The sequence below is a fragment of the Bubalus bubalis genome, chromosome 2 (assembly GCF_019923935.1).
Source record: "Bubalus bubalis isolate 160015118507 breed Murrah chromosome 2, NDDB_SH_1, whole genome shotgun sequence".
Lineage (NCBI taxonomy): Eukaryota > Metazoa > Chordata > Mammalia > Artiodactyla > Bovidae > Bubalus > Bubalus bubalis.
In genome coordinates this window covers 183,067,783-183,087,573 of record NC_059158.1, presented here as the reverse complement: position 1 = coordinate 183,087,573, position 19,791 = coordinate 183,067,783, and the positions used below count along the sequence as shown (strand labels likewise).

General features: G+C 38.0%; 1 protein-coding gene and 1 non-coding gene across 8 annotated transcripts in view; both read right to left on the bottom strand.

Annotated features, from left to right (window-relative positions):
- Positions 1-19,791, bottom strand: part of USP48 (ubiquitin specific peptidase 48) — a 73,587-nt gene that overhangs the window by 26,442 nt on the left and 27,354 nt on the right. For 2 of the 7 annotated variants that reach the window (XM_045164646.1, XM_045164642.1), the window contains exons 6-14: positions 19,198-19,306; positions 16,891-17,024; positions 16,185-16,267; positions 10,788-10,967; positions 7,736-7,864; positions 6,906-7,055; positions 3,354-3,551; positions 2,461-2,575; positions 1,781-1,911 (exon numbers count right to left, since the gene is read on the bottom strand). In XM_045164646.1, the coding sequence (XP_045020581.1) occupies positions 1,781-1,911; positions 2,461-2,575; positions 3,354-3,551; positions 6,906-7,055; positions 7,736-7,864; positions 10,788-10,967; positions 16,185-16,267; positions 16,891-17,024; positions 19,198-19,306 (1,229 nt within the window). The remainder of the gene's footprint in view (positions 1-1,780; positions 1,912-2,460; positions 2,576-3,353; positions 3,552-6,905; positions 7,056-7,735; positions 7,865-10,787; positions 10,968-16,184; positions 16,268-16,890; positions 17,025-19,197; positions 19,307-19,791) is intronic. The other 5 variants (XM_045164644.1, XM_045164643.1, XM_045164645.1 and 2 more) reach the window with 5 other exon arrangements.
- On the bottom strand, positions 10,506-10,599 carry LOC112583138. Its single transcript, XR_003107482.2, has one exon. It is a non-coding gene; the product is annotated as a small nucleolar RNA U13 (small nucleolar RNA).

Genomic DNA, 19,791 nt, shown 5'->3' with positions numbered 1-19,791 from the left:
GAAGAATGCTGCGTGTGTGTGACTGAATCACTTTGCTGTACCCAAGAAACTAACACAAGACAGCAAATCGAATATACTTTAATGTAAAAAAAAAGGAAAAAAAAAAAAGGAAAGATCACTGATATATATAAAAAGGCTTGAAAGAACACAAGATATTTAATACCCTGGGTCACATGACACATTAAAAATAATGTTTTCAATCTTTGTTTTTAATGAAGTAGTTGATGTACAACTTTATGGAAGTTTCAAGTATACAGCATAGTGACATTCAATGTAAAAGTCATATACTATATATAATTGTTATAATACATTAAATATATTTAAAACTATCTTTTCAAAAACAATACAAAATAAAATTGAAACTAATGTTAACTTCATGAAGTATACAGCACAATACACTGACCAAAAGAAAAACACTCTTCAAATTTTTAAATATTAAAAAAAAAAAAATCAGTTTAAAATTAATAGTGGCTTTGGGCTTCCCTGATAGCTCAATTGGTAAATAACCCGCCTGCAATACGGGAGACCCCGGGTTGATTCCTGGGTCGAGAAGATCTGCTGGAGAAGGGATAGGCTACCAACTCCAGTATTCCTGGGCTTCCCTTGTGGCTCAGCTGGTAAAGAATCCACTTGCAATGTGGGAGACCTGGGATCGATCCCTGAGTTGGGAAGATCTCCTGGAAAAGAGAAAGGCTACCCACTCTAGTATTCTGGCTTGGAGAATTCTATGGACTACATGGGGTCGCAAAGAGTCGGATAAGACTGAGTCATTTTCACTTTCTACTGTTTTTATATTCTTAAAAAGAAAAAGCAGTGACATGAGAAGTCCCATACCAAATAAAATGATACAAATATTCAAATGCAGTAAATACAGAATAATTCAGTAAAAGGTTAAGAACATTAAAATAATAAAAATATATGTAGGTAAATACTAATATCTGGAGATAAAAGTTAAATGAAATAATTTCTTATGGATCACTAATTGTATCTCTCAATTAATAAACTGTTTAAACGATTTCTATTTTAAAGTTAAAAGGTTTTAATGCCTTAACTTCCCATATCTTATAAAATACTGATTACAAAATTAAACTGAGTCATTGACTGACATTAATATCTTTTCCTATTTACAAGCATAACTTCAGAAATATCCAAAGAATTTATAAGTAAAATGCTATTCAAAATCTGCATTTTCTCCTGGATGAAAAATGCAGAAGTTCAAGGTCAATCACTTAACAAACTCAGCCTTCCAGTATGGCTAATAAACTATACATTGGGCAATTTGCAACAGACTTTTCTTAAAAACTTTAGCTGGAGCAAAATTTAAAATAATTTTTCTTAGGACTAATTAGAGAGACCCAGAGCCCACAGCAGGTCAGGTTATGAGGAGTGCCCCTTGCTCACTTTCAATAGCTTACAATCTCTTACTTGTTCTGAGACATTTTTGAGCGCTTTAGGCATTACATGGAAGGAATTAAAACAATTTTGAAGGTGTAAGTGTTAGTTGCTCAGTCGCGTCTGACTCTTTGCGACCCCATGGACTGTATAGTCTGCCAGGCTCCTCTGTCCATGCGATTCTCCAGGCAAGAATACTGGTGTGGGTAACCATTCCCTTCTCCAGGGGATCTTTCTGACCCAGGGATCGAACCCAGGTCTCCTGTATTGCAGGCATATTCTTTACTGTCATCAGGGAAGCCCCAAAACAATTTTACCACAAACAAGTGCTTACAATTGTGGTATAATTCACAGCCACCTACAAACAGGTTTTATTGATAAATATTACCTTTATTCAAGGTGTTGCCATTCATTTTCCCGTTGCTTTGGTCTGCATCGCCATCTTGCTCATCAAGCTGTTCAAGAGCCAGCTGGCGCCAACTGCGTAAGGAGGACTTCCCCACCCAAAATCCATCACTGCTGTGGAATAAAGAGAGAATGCAAAACTATGCAGGCAACATTCTTAATATCCTTCTCCCTCCTTTCCTTATAAAGATCACAACAAAACTGAATCAAAAGTTCAATATTTGCTTGTGTGCATTTATGCTTTTTTAACCTATTTTGGCCATTTTTACTCCTCACTACTAAATTGCAGGTAGTCAGATGTGCAGTTTGTTAACATTCTTACTTCAGCCTCTCTCAAGGGGACACCCTAAGACCTGCTAGAATGGTTTTCCAACATCAGCATTTCCTGATTCCATGACACAGGCGAGCCCCCGGCCTTGGGTTGTTTAGGCCTCAGATCCACACCTCTGCTCCCACCTTTTATAATGGATGGAATACAGCCAGGAGGGCTGCCACTCAGCTCTCTCTATCTTTGCCTCAGTGGCGATCACTGCAAAATTTAATCTGGCTTGGCTAATCACTCATTACCTTCTTTCTTCCGAAGATCCCAAGTCTCTATTATTCATAAATGATAAGCTACTTGGTTTTTTAGCCTATGAAACAATATACACCATATTACCATACCTCTTTACTGTTGCTTTAAGCAGATTGTTTACAGTTTTATAATCTTCATTTAGCTGGTTCTTCAGACGCAGCACACGGCAACGCTCCACTACACACTCCTTACACAGGGCTTTCACTGAGGCAGAGAGAGCGGGAGAAAGGCAGCGTGTTCACAGACAGATTTTCTGTGATGAAGATGTTTTCAGCACTTCATGAAGCAAGGAAGAATTTTAACCCAAAGTCACTAATTCAGACAATTCAGCAAACTGGTATACGTCCCAAATTATTTTGGTGACATAAACATCAAGACAGCAATAGGGCTATCCTGCATAAGGAACCATCGGTTATAAAACGTTATAATGTGCTTTGACTGTCTGTGCCACAAAGTAAAACCTTTTACAAGATTTTGATGCAAGTTTTGCCAGACCACCATCAAATAATGGAGGCTGTAAAAGAGGGGAGAGTGATCAATATATCTGACAACTCTAAATGTCATGTTAATTGTTTAAGACCTTCATGTGGGTATCAACCAGACCAATACTGTGAAGGGTACTGAATAAAATAACAAAACACTACTAGATGGCTTTCTCAAATGTATCCTGTTTTGTCTGCCTTGTCAGAAAACAAAACAAAACTGAATAAGCAGTATCAGTTTCTTTTCTAATGTCATAAATATACCATGTATAATGCTTCTTAACTTCTACTTGAGGTAGCAGATCCTTTTTGCAAAGTACACGGAAGATGAGGTCTAAGCACACTTTGAGTCAAATGATCATGGAGACCACAAGGGGAGCAGTGAAGATCCCACATGCCACAACTGAGACCCAGCACCGAAAATAAACACTTAAAAAGATCATATGATGACGACTTAATGCAGCACTCCTTTTTTAAGCAGAGAAGACAGCTTGTATTACCAGTTAGTCTTGGTCCTCCTCCGTATCTACTGTAGAAAATGTCAGCCGCATATTCAGATATTCTCTTCATAATCGATATTTTATCAGGATGAAGCTTGTCGTGGGAACACAGGCAAGCATGATTATCAATAGGCTTGGTAGGTGTTGACTCATCCAACCACTTCTGCAGCCACTCAAGAGAGACGAATTCATAGGGCTCTGAGGAAGAAAGCAAGGGAAAGAGTCTATGTATTTTTACAGCCTTTTGACTGAATGACATTCATTTTCCTCAAAAGACAATGCAAACTCTTTCCAAAGTTAGGAGAATCAAGAAGACTCATTGTTCAGGGAAGATGTCTGATGAGTACACCACAAAGCACCATTTAACTACCACTCAACTGAGTTCCAGGAGCTGTGCATGGTGCCCTGTAAGATCGGCTGGTATTATTAACCACATTCTACAAAAGAGGCTTCCACAGAGAGAAGTGTCTTGCTTGATAGCACAGCAGAGCTCTGATCAGGACACCCAAGCTTGGTGACAAGCCACACTCGAAGCTAGCTCGCAAATCACATAGACTCACTCCCATAGTGATTTTCATAAACACTTATCATCCATGTGTGATACACAACTGAAAGTTAAAATGAGAAGTCTGACTAGGTCTTAAGTTAAAAAATTAACCTCACTCAGGTACAACCGCACAAGTCCGTTTAAACACCAGAACTTTTCTTCATCCAAGATGATACTGACATTGATTAAAAGGTAGTTGATTTCCCCACACAAATCCATATTATGTATTTCAAGAAATTAAGCTATGTTAAGCAACTTCTAGGATGAAGTGCACCAGAGTCAAATGTATCAATTCCAAAGTTGGAAAAATTAAGATACAGCCAGACACCTCAAAATGAGTTTTAATTTGGGAAAACAGAGCCCCAGAGTTCCATAAAAGCCAAAATTAAAGATAAAGGGCCAGCTTTGATTACTTACAAAGATCTCCAGTGAGTCCCAGCATAAAACATAGAAGAAAACATACAGAGGTTGAATTTATGTATTTGTATTATGATACTATTTCTGATGAGATCTGAGGGATAGACAATTCAACTCAAAAGCCCATTTTGACCAATTTCACACTTCCCTGAAATTTACAAGTCTGAAAACTAACTTCCATTTTAAGTTCAGTGTAAAACATTTCAATTTTTACAAAAACAAAATTCAAAAGTTGGATCCCTTATTTGTGCTGAAACTGTATATCATAAACTGAGGGCCTCGCAACTGATTGGTCAGCTCTGACACAGCTGCAGAGGAAGAGCCCGGGACCACAAGCCGAGTCCAAGTTCTGCCACCAAGAAACTGAACTTGAGCAAGTCACTTGAACTCTCTATGCTTCAGATCTTTTACTTGTAAAATGAAGGTAATAATACCTGCCTTCCACCTACCTCACAGGGATGTTGCTGAATGTAAAAGATAAGATATGTGAAGCATTTTGAGCTTTGTTGGAGGAAAAGAGATACAGAAAAGTTAATCGTATATTTGCACCATATGTAAAAGTGGAGACCTTAAGATTCAGCACAGGTAACATGACTGGGGCATTTTACAGTACATAATGGTAATGAATGATCTCTATCCAAAAGAGCAAAAAAGAAATCTTAGCATAGCTAATTTTTTCCCAAGGAGAGTTCCCATAGGTTAAACTTTTAGCAATTTCAAGGCTATCAATACAAGATATGAAGATCAGAAGAACCTTGAAAGAGCTATATCAATTTCTACCAAGAGTCTCCTTAACTGGGGTCTACACTAAACAAAGACTCTTGGCAGTTTCTCAAAGATGTTCTCTATTATTGTGATTCCAAAGCATGGATAATCAACTAACAAACAGGAGGAAGAAGTCTGTCAAGTTGGGATAACACACTGTATAAAAATCTCAGCATCTGATGAAGTGAGAGAACTGTTAAAATATTTACCAAAGGAAAATGTATACTATGGTTCAAAGTTATTTATATACAGTTTTAAATGCCTGGATTTTAACAGGAACTTTTCTTTTGAAAAGGGATGAAGTCTAGAAAGACCACGGCATCAAAAATATCTGAAAGAACTTACCTAGAGATAATTTAGGATTATTAAAAAATAATTTATTTCAATTTAAATAAAAAGGGCCAAAAGCGTTCTGGTTCCTGGTGAGGTTCATATTTTATAGTAAATGACCCTTCTTTTAATATGTTCACAAAGACTTAGGAAAAAACGTAACAAGATTTGATTGGCAGCACAAAACCATGGTCATTAATTTTGAGATCAACAGTATTTTAGGAAAACATGGACTTTCTACCACGTATGCTTACTGTAAATATGAAAAATAATAAAGCTCATAACTGCAAGAGTACTGATAACATATAAACATACTCAGAGAGCATAAGTACAGGTTCTTATAGGTGGAATGAAAACAGCCAAGAGGAATACAGTGTAAATCTGAAACATGACATCTTTGGACCACGAGGTTTTAAAGTGTGACTCAAAAATAGCATTCTAGTTTATAGACCCAGTAAGTCCTTTCTCTTGTCCTGTGAATCCAGGAAGCTATGATCAAAGTCCAGAAAATAGATTTCGAGGTACCAATTCCTTTGAATAAATTTAGAGATTTGAATTACATGTTCACTTCCAAACTGTTTCCAGTAAAATTAAGGTCAGTCTAGTTCTTTATGATAATCCCAACTCTTGAAACAGAGTGAGAATAACAAGTTACAAAGAAAGCTGAGAATCAAATTAAGGTACAATTCAGACAGAACTTTTGAGAGATATTCTTCGATATTCATTTTTTGCTTAAAGTTATACCAGTAATGGAAAACTGAGGTATCAAAACAAAACCACAAGTACAATTCTGCTTGAGTATTTATTCTCTAAAATTAGTAAAACTGTCTCTTTTTTAAGTAGGAGTTGGGTATGGGGAATTGCCTATGAAATGACAGAAAATATATTATTACAAATGGCATACCAGCCTTAAAAGGTTGAGGTTTCCTTTATGAGGCATTAGATAAACTTGAATAAACATACATAGTAAAAGAATGAGCTGGACTGTGTGGGATAATTCTTAAGAAATGAGGTGTCAGCAGAAAGCTGTCCTATCCTTAGACTATCTGATCTTCAATTTCAGAATAATCTAGCAGCACCATAAAAAGAGCACTCATATAAAAGATGCCTGTTAATACTGCTGGCGCGCAAAGCGTGCAAGCAAACAGACTAGGCGAGCTGCTTCCATTGTAGCCTGATCAGATTTCTTCTTTTAAAAATAAGCTAACGTCTCACAAATTAGAAATATCTGTAAGAGTTATATATGCAGAGTGCTGACCTAAACCTCGAAATTTATTAAGAGCTTCCCATTTTTAAAAGTACATGGTAAGAGTTATACGGAAGGCTACACATTAAGTTAACGCTGGTTTACATAGTAAGCGTTAGGGCATCAGCTGGCATTAATGGGTTATAAATAAGGAGGGGCAGGGGAACGTTTGTTCATATACATTTGTGGACATAAAAGAAACAAGGCACTCAATGGCAACAGTGCTGTCCCAGAATATCTTACAGACCAGCTCCAGCAGGTAACCTTTGGTACAGCTCCTTAACTTCTTCGTGCTTTGCTTTTCCTTTATCCACACTCTGCTTACGCATCTCGGCCATTTCCACACACCACTCCTCAAATTTGGAATTATCTCGATCCACCAGCTCCTGAAGAAAGGCTATTCAGAACAGAAAAGACAGAAAAACCTTTATCCTGTTTTCCAAAGACCAAGAACCGTGCTGAACTCTAAAGTACAACAAATACTGGTTGAGACTTGGCAGCAACTTCCCACTGTGGTTGCCCTCCAGCCTGCAGGCAGAAGTAAAGCTGAAGACAGCCCCTGATAACACTAGGGGTTCCTCGACCCGCTTCTCCATAATGTCAGCCAACTGGAAACATCCGATGGCTCAGAAACACCACTCAAAACAAATGCTGCCACAGAGCACAGCACAGTATTAGGTAAAGTGACAACTAGACTGCCTTCAGGCAAGCAGCAGCTCTTCCTTTTTTTAAAAAAATTAAACCTAGAAGATTTATAAGTGGCTAAACCCACAACTGCTTTTCAAGCTGAACAAAACAGAATGGAACTGCTCTTTAAATTCGTCCTTATTATCCAAAGACATTTCTTTAATTGCTTTTGCTTTTCTTTAGGAGGTCAAGTGGAATAGCTCTGTGAAAGCCTCCTTTATTTTAAAAATTCATCACTTTAAATCAAATTTATGATTATATGCACTTTTACCACTTACCATATACACAGTCAACCTATCATAACAGATAAAGGTCACCTGTTCTAATCATTGATCTTGGAGCAAGGTATTAAAAAATCTTTGCCATAAGTAATCCTGAAAAACTGCGTACCTGGTACCTGAATAGTCGTGCTGGGTCTTTCTTGGGTTTGTAGTCTATAAACCAACATGTAAGCATTTCGAGAGCAGTGAGTTCCTTTGCCACACTTAGGTTTACGTGTCTGGGACTTGGAAGGTTCTGCTGAGGTAAGAGAAATCAAAAGATGATTAAATTAGAATTCCTATCATTTGTTCATTCTTTTGTAGGGGAGGGAAAGCGGTGGAGGTAGGGGTGGTCATAGATAACAATTCCTAAAATACAAGATAAAGATACGTTGAAAGGCAATGTAAATTTTGCAGGCTGGATACCTTTTTGAATGTTTATTAATCCCCAGTGCCTGCCATATTCCATTTTTAAAAGCTGCAAAGAAGGTACTGTTTTTCACAATGACTAACCTGAACCAAATATATAGATTTTATTTTCCTGTTGGTCTTAAATTACAAAAATAAATTTAGGCTTAACTGCACAAAGAAATAAAATGACATGTTTCCTCCCCCCTCCCCAAATGAAATGAAATGCTAAGATGAGCGACAAATCTCTATGAATTCAGAAGCAGAGAACGTTAGTGTTTTACATGGCATGTGTATCACATGAAGGTGACCTTCAAACTGAGTTTGATTATCCCAGGATAACTTTCTAACGGGGAGGAGGGCATGGACGGTTCTGAGGAAACAAGAACCAGACCCTCCACTGCCGGTGTACTTTTCTAAAACTGCTGAGGTTCCACGGATGGTTTCTACTTCTCCTTTCAGTCATCCGTCTCCCACTTCACAAAAAAAAGATACAAGCTCCTATCCTGTGACAAGTCTTATCTCATCAAAAGATTTATTCACAGTAAAATTTTGTCAGGTTCAATCCTTTTAAAACCTGTATTGGTTTTATCAAATATATAGGAATATTTATTTAAAACGAAAAAAAAAACAAACCAAAAAACCAAAAACAAACCCTCAGAACACTTTCTAACTTTTTGGAGCTTTACAGTTACGGAAAACTTATTATGTTCCATCAGAACAAAATCCTCTAGGTCAGTGTGATGGAAACACTAGTACAGGACAAAGAGGAAGCATTAAAAAAACACTGTTATTAAAAAATATCAGTTCATGTAACTTTGAAAAGAACGATGAGGATGTATGGAATCTCTATGTTATATAGTTTCATTTGGATACAAGAGTAATAATGCTACAGTTTGTTTCAGTATTTGTAATTTGTCAGAAGTTACATTATTGGGAGCTACTTAAATTTACAATGAAAAATCCTGGATTTTAAAGTGTGCAGTGAAACACAAAAGTTGTTCAATATTTCTCAGAGAATCAGGAGCAAAAAAGCTTAACGACTACAGCAGTAGGGAATTAATAATCTCAGCATGTAAAAGGAAAAGCTGTTGGTCATTTCTAACTAAAAACTATTAAGATTTAAGATGTTCATTAACTTGTGTAAGGTAAAATATAAAATGATTCATAAATGTTCACAAGACAATATAAGAATGAATAATGGAATTTAATAAGGATTTTCTATTTTTGATAAAACAGATAAAAGCAGCAATATAAGCTGCATATAACGAGGCATTAAAATACTGGAATGGGATCCTAACATGTAGGGTCTCTTCCTCTTGAAATGTTCTAAAATTTAAGACTACCTATATGGAGAGCCTTAACAATGCTTTTAATCCTACAATTTTCTTACTAAAAATGAAACAGATCAAAAAAACTCAGTAAAGAACAGTTAAAAAAAAAGAACACAAATAAAACTAAAGTTTAATTATTCACAGTTTAAAGCTAAATGTCAATTTTTGTTCCTACTATGAATATCACAATAAGAAAAAATATAAGCAAATGTTAATTAAGAGCCTGAGTATTACGTAGGTAAAGTGGGAGCAACATTGCTATATATCTAAAATGTGACTTAAAATTAGAAAACACTCATAGCATCACACCTGGGTGGAACACTACTCACAACTGTTAAGTCCAGCACACCTCCCACTTTCACTTTCAAGCTCTTTGGAGGTACAACTGATGAACAAAAATAGCGTACATAAAAAAAAAAAAAAAAAAGAAAATATTCCTTCAAGTTACAATATAGCCACTACATGACTACCTACAGCAAAATTCCCTATGCCTTCCTTGAAAGCCAATGTCAACTGCCGTGGTCCTCCACTTGGGCAAGTGGTATTGATCCTTAAGAAAGGACAGTGGCGGGAGACACCCACCTATTCCCATTCCTTTTCCCTTTCTGCATCTCAGAGTCCAAGTGACAAACAGTAAGAAAGGGATTAAAACTTCAGCCAACATGGCTCCTATCGGAAGACCTGTCTACTCCGTTGGACAATAAACGGGTATTTAGCCCACGAAAACCAAGGTGATGAGAACTATATACTAGAAACTATTTCAGGAAGCACCTTTTATAGCACACCTCATTACCATGGAACAATAAGCAGCTTAATCTCCACAGAGGCAGGGCTCCACACTCTAGGGTTGGGATAAGATATTTAACAGTGAAGGGGAGATGCTGTTCAGAGAACAAAGCTCCCCTACTATACTATTACAAAGTTCCCCTACTATTACTTCTCAAAAATACATGTCCTGACCCAGAGAAATACATAGTCCAGATCCTCCTATATTAAATCTACTACTCATAGTTTTTAGCTTAATACTTACCACCCTCTTCCCTAGCTGCCCACAATTAACCTGTTAATTGAAAATGAAACATACGCCTTCAGACTGTACTAAAAGCAGGACATTATGGAACCATCCCTGGAGCAAAATCACTTTTTCCTTTTCTGTCACGTCAGATGGGTAATGTGCCGGTGTCTGGAGTGAGGCACAAATCACGAAATAGTGTGAACACCCAATCATCACGCTCATGAACTACAAAAGGATCCAAAATCACTTTTTGAAAAAAAATCCAAGCATTGCTATGCAAGTTCAGAGATTTCACGTGTTTAAGAAATGCAAGTAGCATTGATAGTCCATAACAATATTGGGCCATAATAATTTCTCACCGACATTTTTGTTAAAAACAAATAAAATTATATTTTAAAAGGGCACTCACAACTTAAAGGTTTTACCTAGATCTTCCTCAATCCCTAGTTGTAATTTCTTCCCCTCCATCTTTTCTATGTCTTCATCATTAAACTTATACCATTCGCCAGACTGTGGGTCTTTCACGTGGGCAATGTAGTGGCCAGAATAAGCACTCACTCCTCTGTGTATGAGGACCGCGCTGAGTTCATACACATAGGACCCACCTAGGGAAGGAGAAGGGGAAAAAGTGAAAGAAAGTTTAGATGACATTATTTCTTCTTACATCCTGAGCCTGCACTGTAACGATGACAATTCTTTATGCATCCAGTAGAACCCAAAACATGTCACCTTAGATTTAAAAAATTTAGTCTCATAAAATAATGTGGTAGTCATTGTTTTTATCACCTCTCTGTGTCAACTCTCTATTCCCTCTGCAATATGTACAGATGCAAAGCTACAGCATTCTGGGCACTTAAGGGTTACAAAATCATTCTGTAGTATACTTCCCCTTATGCACTAACAGACCGAGCCATATGCTTACCAAGAATCAGTTGTTCATATTTTCATTATGAACAATCAAATTGTTCATATTTTCTAACATCTTAAAAAAATTAACTACACATAAACTAGTAAGATTTGAATGCAAAATCAAAAAGCTATTATTTCTAGAAAAAAGAGAATTAAAAAAAGTGAGATATAAGTCATTAAGGAAAACTGCTTTCAAAATAGTTGTAGATAAGGGAATTCCCTGGTGGTCCAGTTAGGACTCTGCGCTCTTACTGCCGAAGGTGAGGTTTGGATCACTGGTCAAGGGATGAAGATCCCACAAGCCACAGAGCAGCTGAGCCCACACGCGCTCTTACTGCCGAAGGTGAGGTTTGGATCACTGGTCAAGGGATGAAGGTCCCACAAGCCACGGAGCAGCTGAGCCCACGTGCGCCACAACCATAGAGCCCATGCCCCGCAATAGAGACCCCAGTGCAACGCCCCCCAAAAGTCCTGAAATAACCCATGGAACTAGTTGTGGATGTCTCCACTAAAAATAAACAAGTAAAAACTGGCCAGGTTCTTACAGCATGAGTGAGCAAGGGGACCTTAAGCACTGAACTTGATCTGCGATGATACCTAACCCGTAGGGACCCCAGGAGCCTGGCAGGAAGAGACCTAAGGTCTCTCTGGAGGAGGTGGCTTCATTTCAGCCCTAAGTGAATCACCACAAAAAATTTTACAGGGACTTCCCTGTTGGTCCAATGGTTAAGGCTCTGCTTCCACTGTGGGGGCGGAGGGGTGGGGGGAGCTGGGCAGGCGAGCTCCGATTCAACCCCTGGTGGGGGAACAAAGATCCCACATGTCACACAGTGCGACAAAAAGTAAAAAATAAAAATACCATAAAAAATTTTCCAGAGATAACCAGGTACAGAAGAACTGGTAACATTAAAATAACCAAATGGGACAGCAAAAAGAAACTTACATAATACTCCAACAATGTCAGTCATGGATTATAAAATAAAGCTTCTATGTTTAGAGAAATGAGAAACTTGAAAATATAGGCAAGTGACAGGAAACTTTAATAAAAGTGATGCAAATTTTAATCAGATAAACTTAAGAGTGTAAATTAACAAGAGTGTAAACAGATGAACTGATCCAGTTAAAAGAACAAAATTGTTTAATTAGATTTTGTTCATAAAAATTTGAAATTCTTCAAAATACAGACAGACACACCAATGATGTTTTTCTCCAGCCACCAATGGCCCAGATGAACAAGCAGAGGAGGCAGATTGAGATTAAACAATGGGTTAGGCTTCATCTGGCAATATACCAGGAGGCGGAAGGGTAAACTACACTATAATGTTTAGGGGTACAAGTTTATACAGCAAAATGCTAAAGCCAAAACATAAAAAAAGTAGCGACTGCCAGACAACTCAGACTAATGGCTCTATTTCAGGAGGAAGGAGATTGCAACCAGGCAGGTCACACAGGCGGGAGTGGGTGGTACTCAGGAAGATATTCACTTCGTGATAATTCTCTGAACCGTTTTTCTGTATTTTAATTTTTATGGATGCCTTCTATTTTATCATTTTTAAAAGAGGAGGAAAATAGAGTGGAACAAGATATACGGTATTTAAATTATAGAAAGACAAGGTAGGTTATGACCTTCACAAGGGCCCAGGGAGGGTGGAAAACAAAATCACTTAAGGAGAGAGGTCGTTATCAGGTTAGCTGAAGACTGTCTACAACAGCAGCACTTAGCAGCATTTCTCAAATTATTAATGAAGACAACAAATCACAGAAGTATTAGCAGTAACTATGACTATTGCCAACAGATACAAGTTTTTATTATCATATTATCACTGTGCAGATAACCTGGCTTTAGTTATCAATTCATTAAAAAAAGAGTACAGAATTAAAATTCCAACTTTATGAAAATCCTTAAGCTGTGGGTTTCTCAGGCAAACAATTTAAAACATCATTTATTTCTTCTGAGGTTTTTTGTATGGTATGAGAACAGAAAAGGAACTGATGTTTGTCTGGCATATCTATTCCCATTTAAAGGGCTACTCTGGTAGCTCAGCTGGTAAAGAATCCACCTGTAATGCAGGAGATCCTGGTTTGACTCCTGGGTCAGGAAGATGTGCTGGAGAAGGGATAGCCTACCCACTCCAGTATTCTTAGGTTTCCCTTGTGGCTTAGCTGGTAGAGAATCCGCCTGCAATGTGGGAGAGCAGGATTCAATTCCTTGGTTAGGAAGATCCCCTGAAAAAGGGAAAAGCTCCCCACTCCAGTATTCTGGCCTTGAGACTTCCATGGACTATACAGCCCACGGGGTTGCAAAGAGTCGGACATGACTGAGCAACTCTGACTTCACTTCTATTACTGTATTAAAATCTGTCTTAGTATTTTGATAACTACATTTAAGTGGTTTCTTCCAAAAGTCTATGAATTTTGTTAAGACTTAATGTTGTCTATAGGGTATTAAAATCCCCAAGTAATATGGCATTCTCCTTTTAAAAACAGATCACTTTTTTAGATCTATCTTTTCTGTTTTGTGTGGATATACGTGTGTAGACACAGGAATAAGAATACAGGAAAAATAAAAAGAATATGAAAGTGGAAGCATCATTCTTTACAGTATGAATTGGACAAATATATAATAAATTGAATCATGATAAGAACTATTGAAATCATACACTGGAGTCAAGGAAAGGAATAATTTGGGAATTCCCTGACAGTCCAGTGGTTAGGATTCAGAGCTTTCACTGCCCAGAGTTCAATTCCTGAATCCTCTGTGAGGGAACTAAGGTCCTGCAAGTGGCAAGAAAATAAAAAGGAAAGGAATAATTTGTACATTTCCTACATTCCTAACCCCCAAGAAACCACTAAGTAACCAGGCTTCTCTAATTTCAAATAATTGACTATGCAAAGGAGGCAGGAAGCAAACTACTATAGACAGTGAACTACTGCTGAGTTTATTCAATCAGGCAGATGTAACAGTAACAAGGCACCGCATGCAGCAGCTCTCCTGTCCCCAGCTGCGAGTGTGGTGTGGGGGGAGCGCGGCCTCCGCCGCGGCCCTCGGGCTTCCCCTGGCTGTGGCGGGCGGGGGCTGCTCTTGGCATGCCGGCTTCTCACGGCAGTGGTGCTCTTGCTATGGAGCGTGAGCTCTGGGCGCACAAGCTTCAGAAGTTGTGGTACATGGGCTTAGCTGCTCCACAGCATGTGGGATCTTCCCAGACCAGGGATCGAACTGATGCCCCTTGTATTGCAAGGCGGATTCTTAACCACTGGACCATCAGGGAAACCCCACAGGTATAAATTTTAAACTCCAGTATACTGATTAGAGTGGAGAAAGAAATGGCAACCCACTCCAATATTCTTCCCTAGAGAATCCTGTGGACAGAGGAGCCTGGTGGGCTGCTGTCCATGGAGTCGCACAGAGTCGGACACGACTGAAGCGACTTAGCATAGCATGCATGCATACTGATTAGAGAGTATCATGCATTTTAAGGCTTAAATATCACTTCCCCACCTTCCCAATCATTTCTTTTGAAGGTTTTCGACTATGGCTTGCCACCAGAACCTTTTTATGGAGACAGAGGTTATGATATAACTTCTGTATTAAAAATTTCACGAACATTAACATCAATCTTAAAAGAGAAGTAAAATGGTCCATCCAGTAAGGGCAGGAGAGAAAAAAAGGGCAAGATGCTTTTCTCTAACAAGGATCCTGTTTAGTAAGATGACTACCACCAAAGAAGAAAGTAATTACGTTACAGCACAAATATTGCAACTAGGCCATCTAATGTTTCTGATAAAATGTTTTTTAAAACCATGAATGGAGGCAACGTGGAAACCCTTAATTTTATGAGGAATTACAGATATAGTAGTAAGGCTAACAAAGGCTTACTTTGCCAACAAAGGTTCATCTAGTCAAGGCTATGGTTTTTCCAGTAGTCATGTATGGATGTGAGAGTTGGACTATAAAGAAAGCTGAGCGCCGAAGAATTGATGCTTTTGAACTGTGGTGTTGGAGAAGACTCTTGAGAGTCCCTTGGACTGCAAGGAGATCCAACCAGTCCATCCTAAAGGAAATCAGTCCTGGGTGTTCATTGGAAAGACTGATGTTGAAGCTGAAACGCCAATACTTTGGCCACCTGATGTGAAGAACTGACTCACTGGAAAAGACTCTGATGCTGGGAAAGACTGAAGGCGGGAGAAGGGGACGACAGAGGATGAGATGGGTGGATGGCATCACCAACTCTATGGACATGAGTCTGAGTAAACTCCGGGAGTTGGTGATGGACAGGGAGGCCTGGCATGCTGCAGTCCATGGGGTCGCAAAGAGTTGGACACGACCGAGTGACTGAACTGAACTGAAATGAGGCTAAGGCAACAAGAGTGAGTTCAGGAATAGCAAAGTAGTTTATTCTTTATTCTTTTATATCCTTAATTATATAGACATTGATGAACCATCTAATCTTTGTTATGTATTCACTCGTGCTATGCTAAGTCACTTCAGTCGTGTCCGACTCTGTGCGACCCCATAGACAGCAGCCCACCAGGCTCCCCCATCCCTGGGATTCTCCAGGCAAGAACACTGGAGTGGGTTGCCATTTCCTTCTCCAATGCACGAAAGTGAAAAGTGAAAGTGAAGTCGCTCAGTCGTGTCTGACTCTTAGCGACCCCATGGACTGCAGCCTACCAGGCTCCTCCGTCCATGGGATTTTCCAAGCAAGAGTACTGGAGTAGGGTGCCATTGCCTTCTCCGGTACTCACTCATAGAAAATAAAAATAACCTCTCGACTCACATAAAACGCCTTTGTTCTCAGACTGGCAAATAAAATTTAGTGGTAAACTCCTATTCTGTACTCAACACAAGTGGAGTTGATCACAAGTTACAGTCTCTGAGCATTATAATTATCACTGCTTGGTAAAAATATTACCTTTGTGTTCCACATACGGCTCCATATCCAAAATTTCTGAGAAGCCAATGTAGGTATTCAGCTTTTTCTTATGTCCAGTTTGCCTAACCAAGAAGAAAGCTAATTATAATTATATTTAAAACAACCATAAAACAATGTGTAAGTTCTACTGGCTTATTTAAATAAAATAAACTGGGGAGTAGCTAGGTAGATTTCTTTTTACAATCTTGCTCAAAACATGTCACTGAATTGGATAATAAATAATCAACAAGCTAAAAAGTATGAATTTAAAGAGCTAATTGCAAACAGCGCGTTTCCAGACATTTTAATTTTAATACAAAAGAAAACACACATGTTCCAGCTATACAGAAGAAATGCACATGTTAAAAAAAATTGCCTGATTTTAATTATAAAAGATCTATTTCCATGGGAATGGGGGTTGCACTGTTGTGAATAGAAAATTTACTCAACTTCTTATACAATAATATAAAATATTAAGGTAATTGATACATAAATGTCTGCTTTTCCTTTGCAGTTTTAAGTAATTTTACAGAAAAATAAGGATTCTCTACTTCTCTAGTTCTTAATTATGACAGGCTCCATCTGTAACTTTCATCCCCAAATCTAAAGTTTCAAATTAAAAGCATTTTTCTATCGTATCTATGGTAAAGTCTGCACGTATCAGTCCACAGTGGGCAGCCCGACACGACGGCTCACACGTATTCACCTGTCAAAGACAAAGCGCATCAGCTGCAAGTTGAGAGTACAAGGGAGACTCAGGAGTCGGATCTTCCTTGTCGCGTTCTGCTTGCTTTGACAGTTTTCACAAAAGTATCGATTGTCTCCTTCTAATTTTTCTTCCTGATCAGGAATAAGGCACATTAGTTTAAAAAAAAAAAAAAAAAAAAAGACTTTTTTTAAATGATCAAAACTCTGATGCAAATTACAATTTCACTTTAGCTAACAGTTTTTACTCAAGCTGTTAAGATCAAGTCATTATAAATAATGAAGGACACACAAGATTAAGTTAGATTAGCAATGATGTTATTAACTTGTATACAATGATTTAAAACTGATGTTTCTTTCTGAAATGTATGATTTTAAAAATGCTTGGGTTTTAGGTCTTTTTTTCCTGGTAATCCCGTTTCTGGGAATTGAAGGAAATAGGTTTAAAAAAGAAATCATATGTACTTTAATGCAGCAAAATTAATTTTAAAACAATGAAAATGGGTGGAAAATACCTACAGGCACCAAATATGAAACTGTATATGCAAATTTCACACACACACACAGTTAAAATTACTAAACTGCCTTCATTACACAAAACTAAGAGCACAGAAACACTCAATGCTGGAGTGAACGGTGGTTTATTTTTAAATGTTTCATGTTTCCGTATCAGCTTTTTGTTACAGCTTACACTTCGGTACAGTGATACAACACCAGTACTACCACTTTATTCCTCTGCTCCAGCATGACACTCACCCCTGTTTTCTTCACTCACATCCCCCTCAGTGTCTGACTAACTGCTCCCCTGTCCCCATCTCTTAATGTTCAAATGTCCCAGGGTTCAGTCTTGGTCTTCACCTCTCTCATGCCCCTGTGATTTTACCATGCCCTGACGTTTTGACCCTGAACGCTATCAAATCTAACATGCCCCAGTGCAGACTCCTACTTCCTCTCCCAAACTTGCTCCTCCCACCCTCCTTCACGTCTCGGTCACACCAACTCCATTCTAGTTCTTGAGGACAAAACCTTAGTAATCCTTGACTCCTCTTTTTCTCCATATCCAGTCGGCAAATTTCTTCAGCTCTACTTTGAAAAATCCGAACACTTCTTATCATCTCTTCAGTTAACCCTTGGTCCAAGTTACCATCGACTCCTTCTGTTTGCCCTTGCCTCACTGTTAGCCTTTTCTCAAGACAGTACTCAAAGTTTTCCTGTTGAAACAGATTACATTGCGTACAGCCCTTGAGGGCATTGTATTTCACGCAAACTTCTGACAAAGGTCCTCCAGGCCCTCTCCGATATGGCCCTTAGTTATCTCTACTATGACATCTTCTATCATTTCCCCCCATCTATTTATTTCAACCACACCGATCTCCTTGCTGCTCCTCAAGCCTGTAGACATATTCTTATCTTATGCTCTGAACCTGTTATTTCATCTTCTCCCCTATTCTTGGACAACTCACTACTCTACTTTTTACCACCCTTCCACATTCTCCATGCCCTGCTTTAGTTTTCTTCATTGCACTTATTACAGTTGACACACTAAATATTTTTTTTCTATTTATTTTATTGTTCCTTGTTGCTCCCCATACCACTACATTATAAGCTTTCTTAAAGGCAAAAATGTTTGTCCGTCTCATTCACTATGGTTATTCCCAACAGCGGAAACACGGCCTGAACACTGTAAAAGTCAATATTTAGCTGAATGAATCCAATAAATGAGTACTTCAAGCATGCTGATGGTTGTGCCAAAAAAAAAGAAAAGTACAAAAACATTTTAAGAAAGGAAGCTATATAATAAGCTTATCTACTATGCCACGTGTCTGTTCCTACATGATTACAAAGGTTTCTGATTAGCAACTTTTCCACTCTGAACAAAAGAGAACCATTTCCTTGTCTCTACATAAATCTAAACACACAAAGAGAGAAACATGGAGTGGAGGGGCCGAAGAGGGGTTATATTTTGATGTAAATAATTACATTTAACACTTTCTATTTCTCATTAAGTGAAAAAGTAAATTAATCTTATGTTAACATAGCTTACACTTTCTTATTCTACTATACCCCAATCACACAAGCTTTTATACATACATAATTATACATATAAAATAACCTGAAATAGCCAAAAATTATGTTAAAGGTGCTTCTGTACTTTTTAACTTACAAAGTTTCTTCTAAATCATTACATAAACAGTTCATATGGAGAAAAAGTTAAAATAATGAATTTATCCATTAAATCAAAAGGACATTCAGAGCAGTATTTAACTGTTAAGGAGCAGAAATAACATATATGCCAAAATCTGAATACCTTCAAAAATTCCGAGATACAATCTGTTAACTGTTTGTGGCCTTGGATATTTAACTCCAGTTCATAAAATTTTGATAAAAGCTTCGATTCTCTGCCACACTGGTTGCAGCTATAATAAAACAGAGTGAAAACATTATGATCAGAGTGGGAAATGCAGTAAGGTTTTACTGTACTATAACCTGAAGATACAGAAAGAAACATTACCTTAATTCTTTCACTGACATTTCCTACACTATGTATACTCAAAAAATAAAACAAAGTGATTGATGAGGCCATGCATTTTATGATTAGGAAAACGTTCAAGAGTTATTTTACTTTTGGTATCGAGTAGGCTCCAATTTTACTCTTGTCAGCTCACACCACAGCCATAAAATAAACAGCAGGAGCTCAGACAGTTTCCAACACCTGGATAGGTTCAATTGCAATTATCCAGTCAGTTGTTTACATGTTCCCATAGAAACGTATTACTATAAATATCTCAGGTCCCATAATAAGCCACTAAAGCCACAACGTGGACCTGAAGTCAAAATTACGAAACATATAAGCAACCGCCTCAGAATAAAATGTATCATGAAAAAGTGGAAACACACTTAC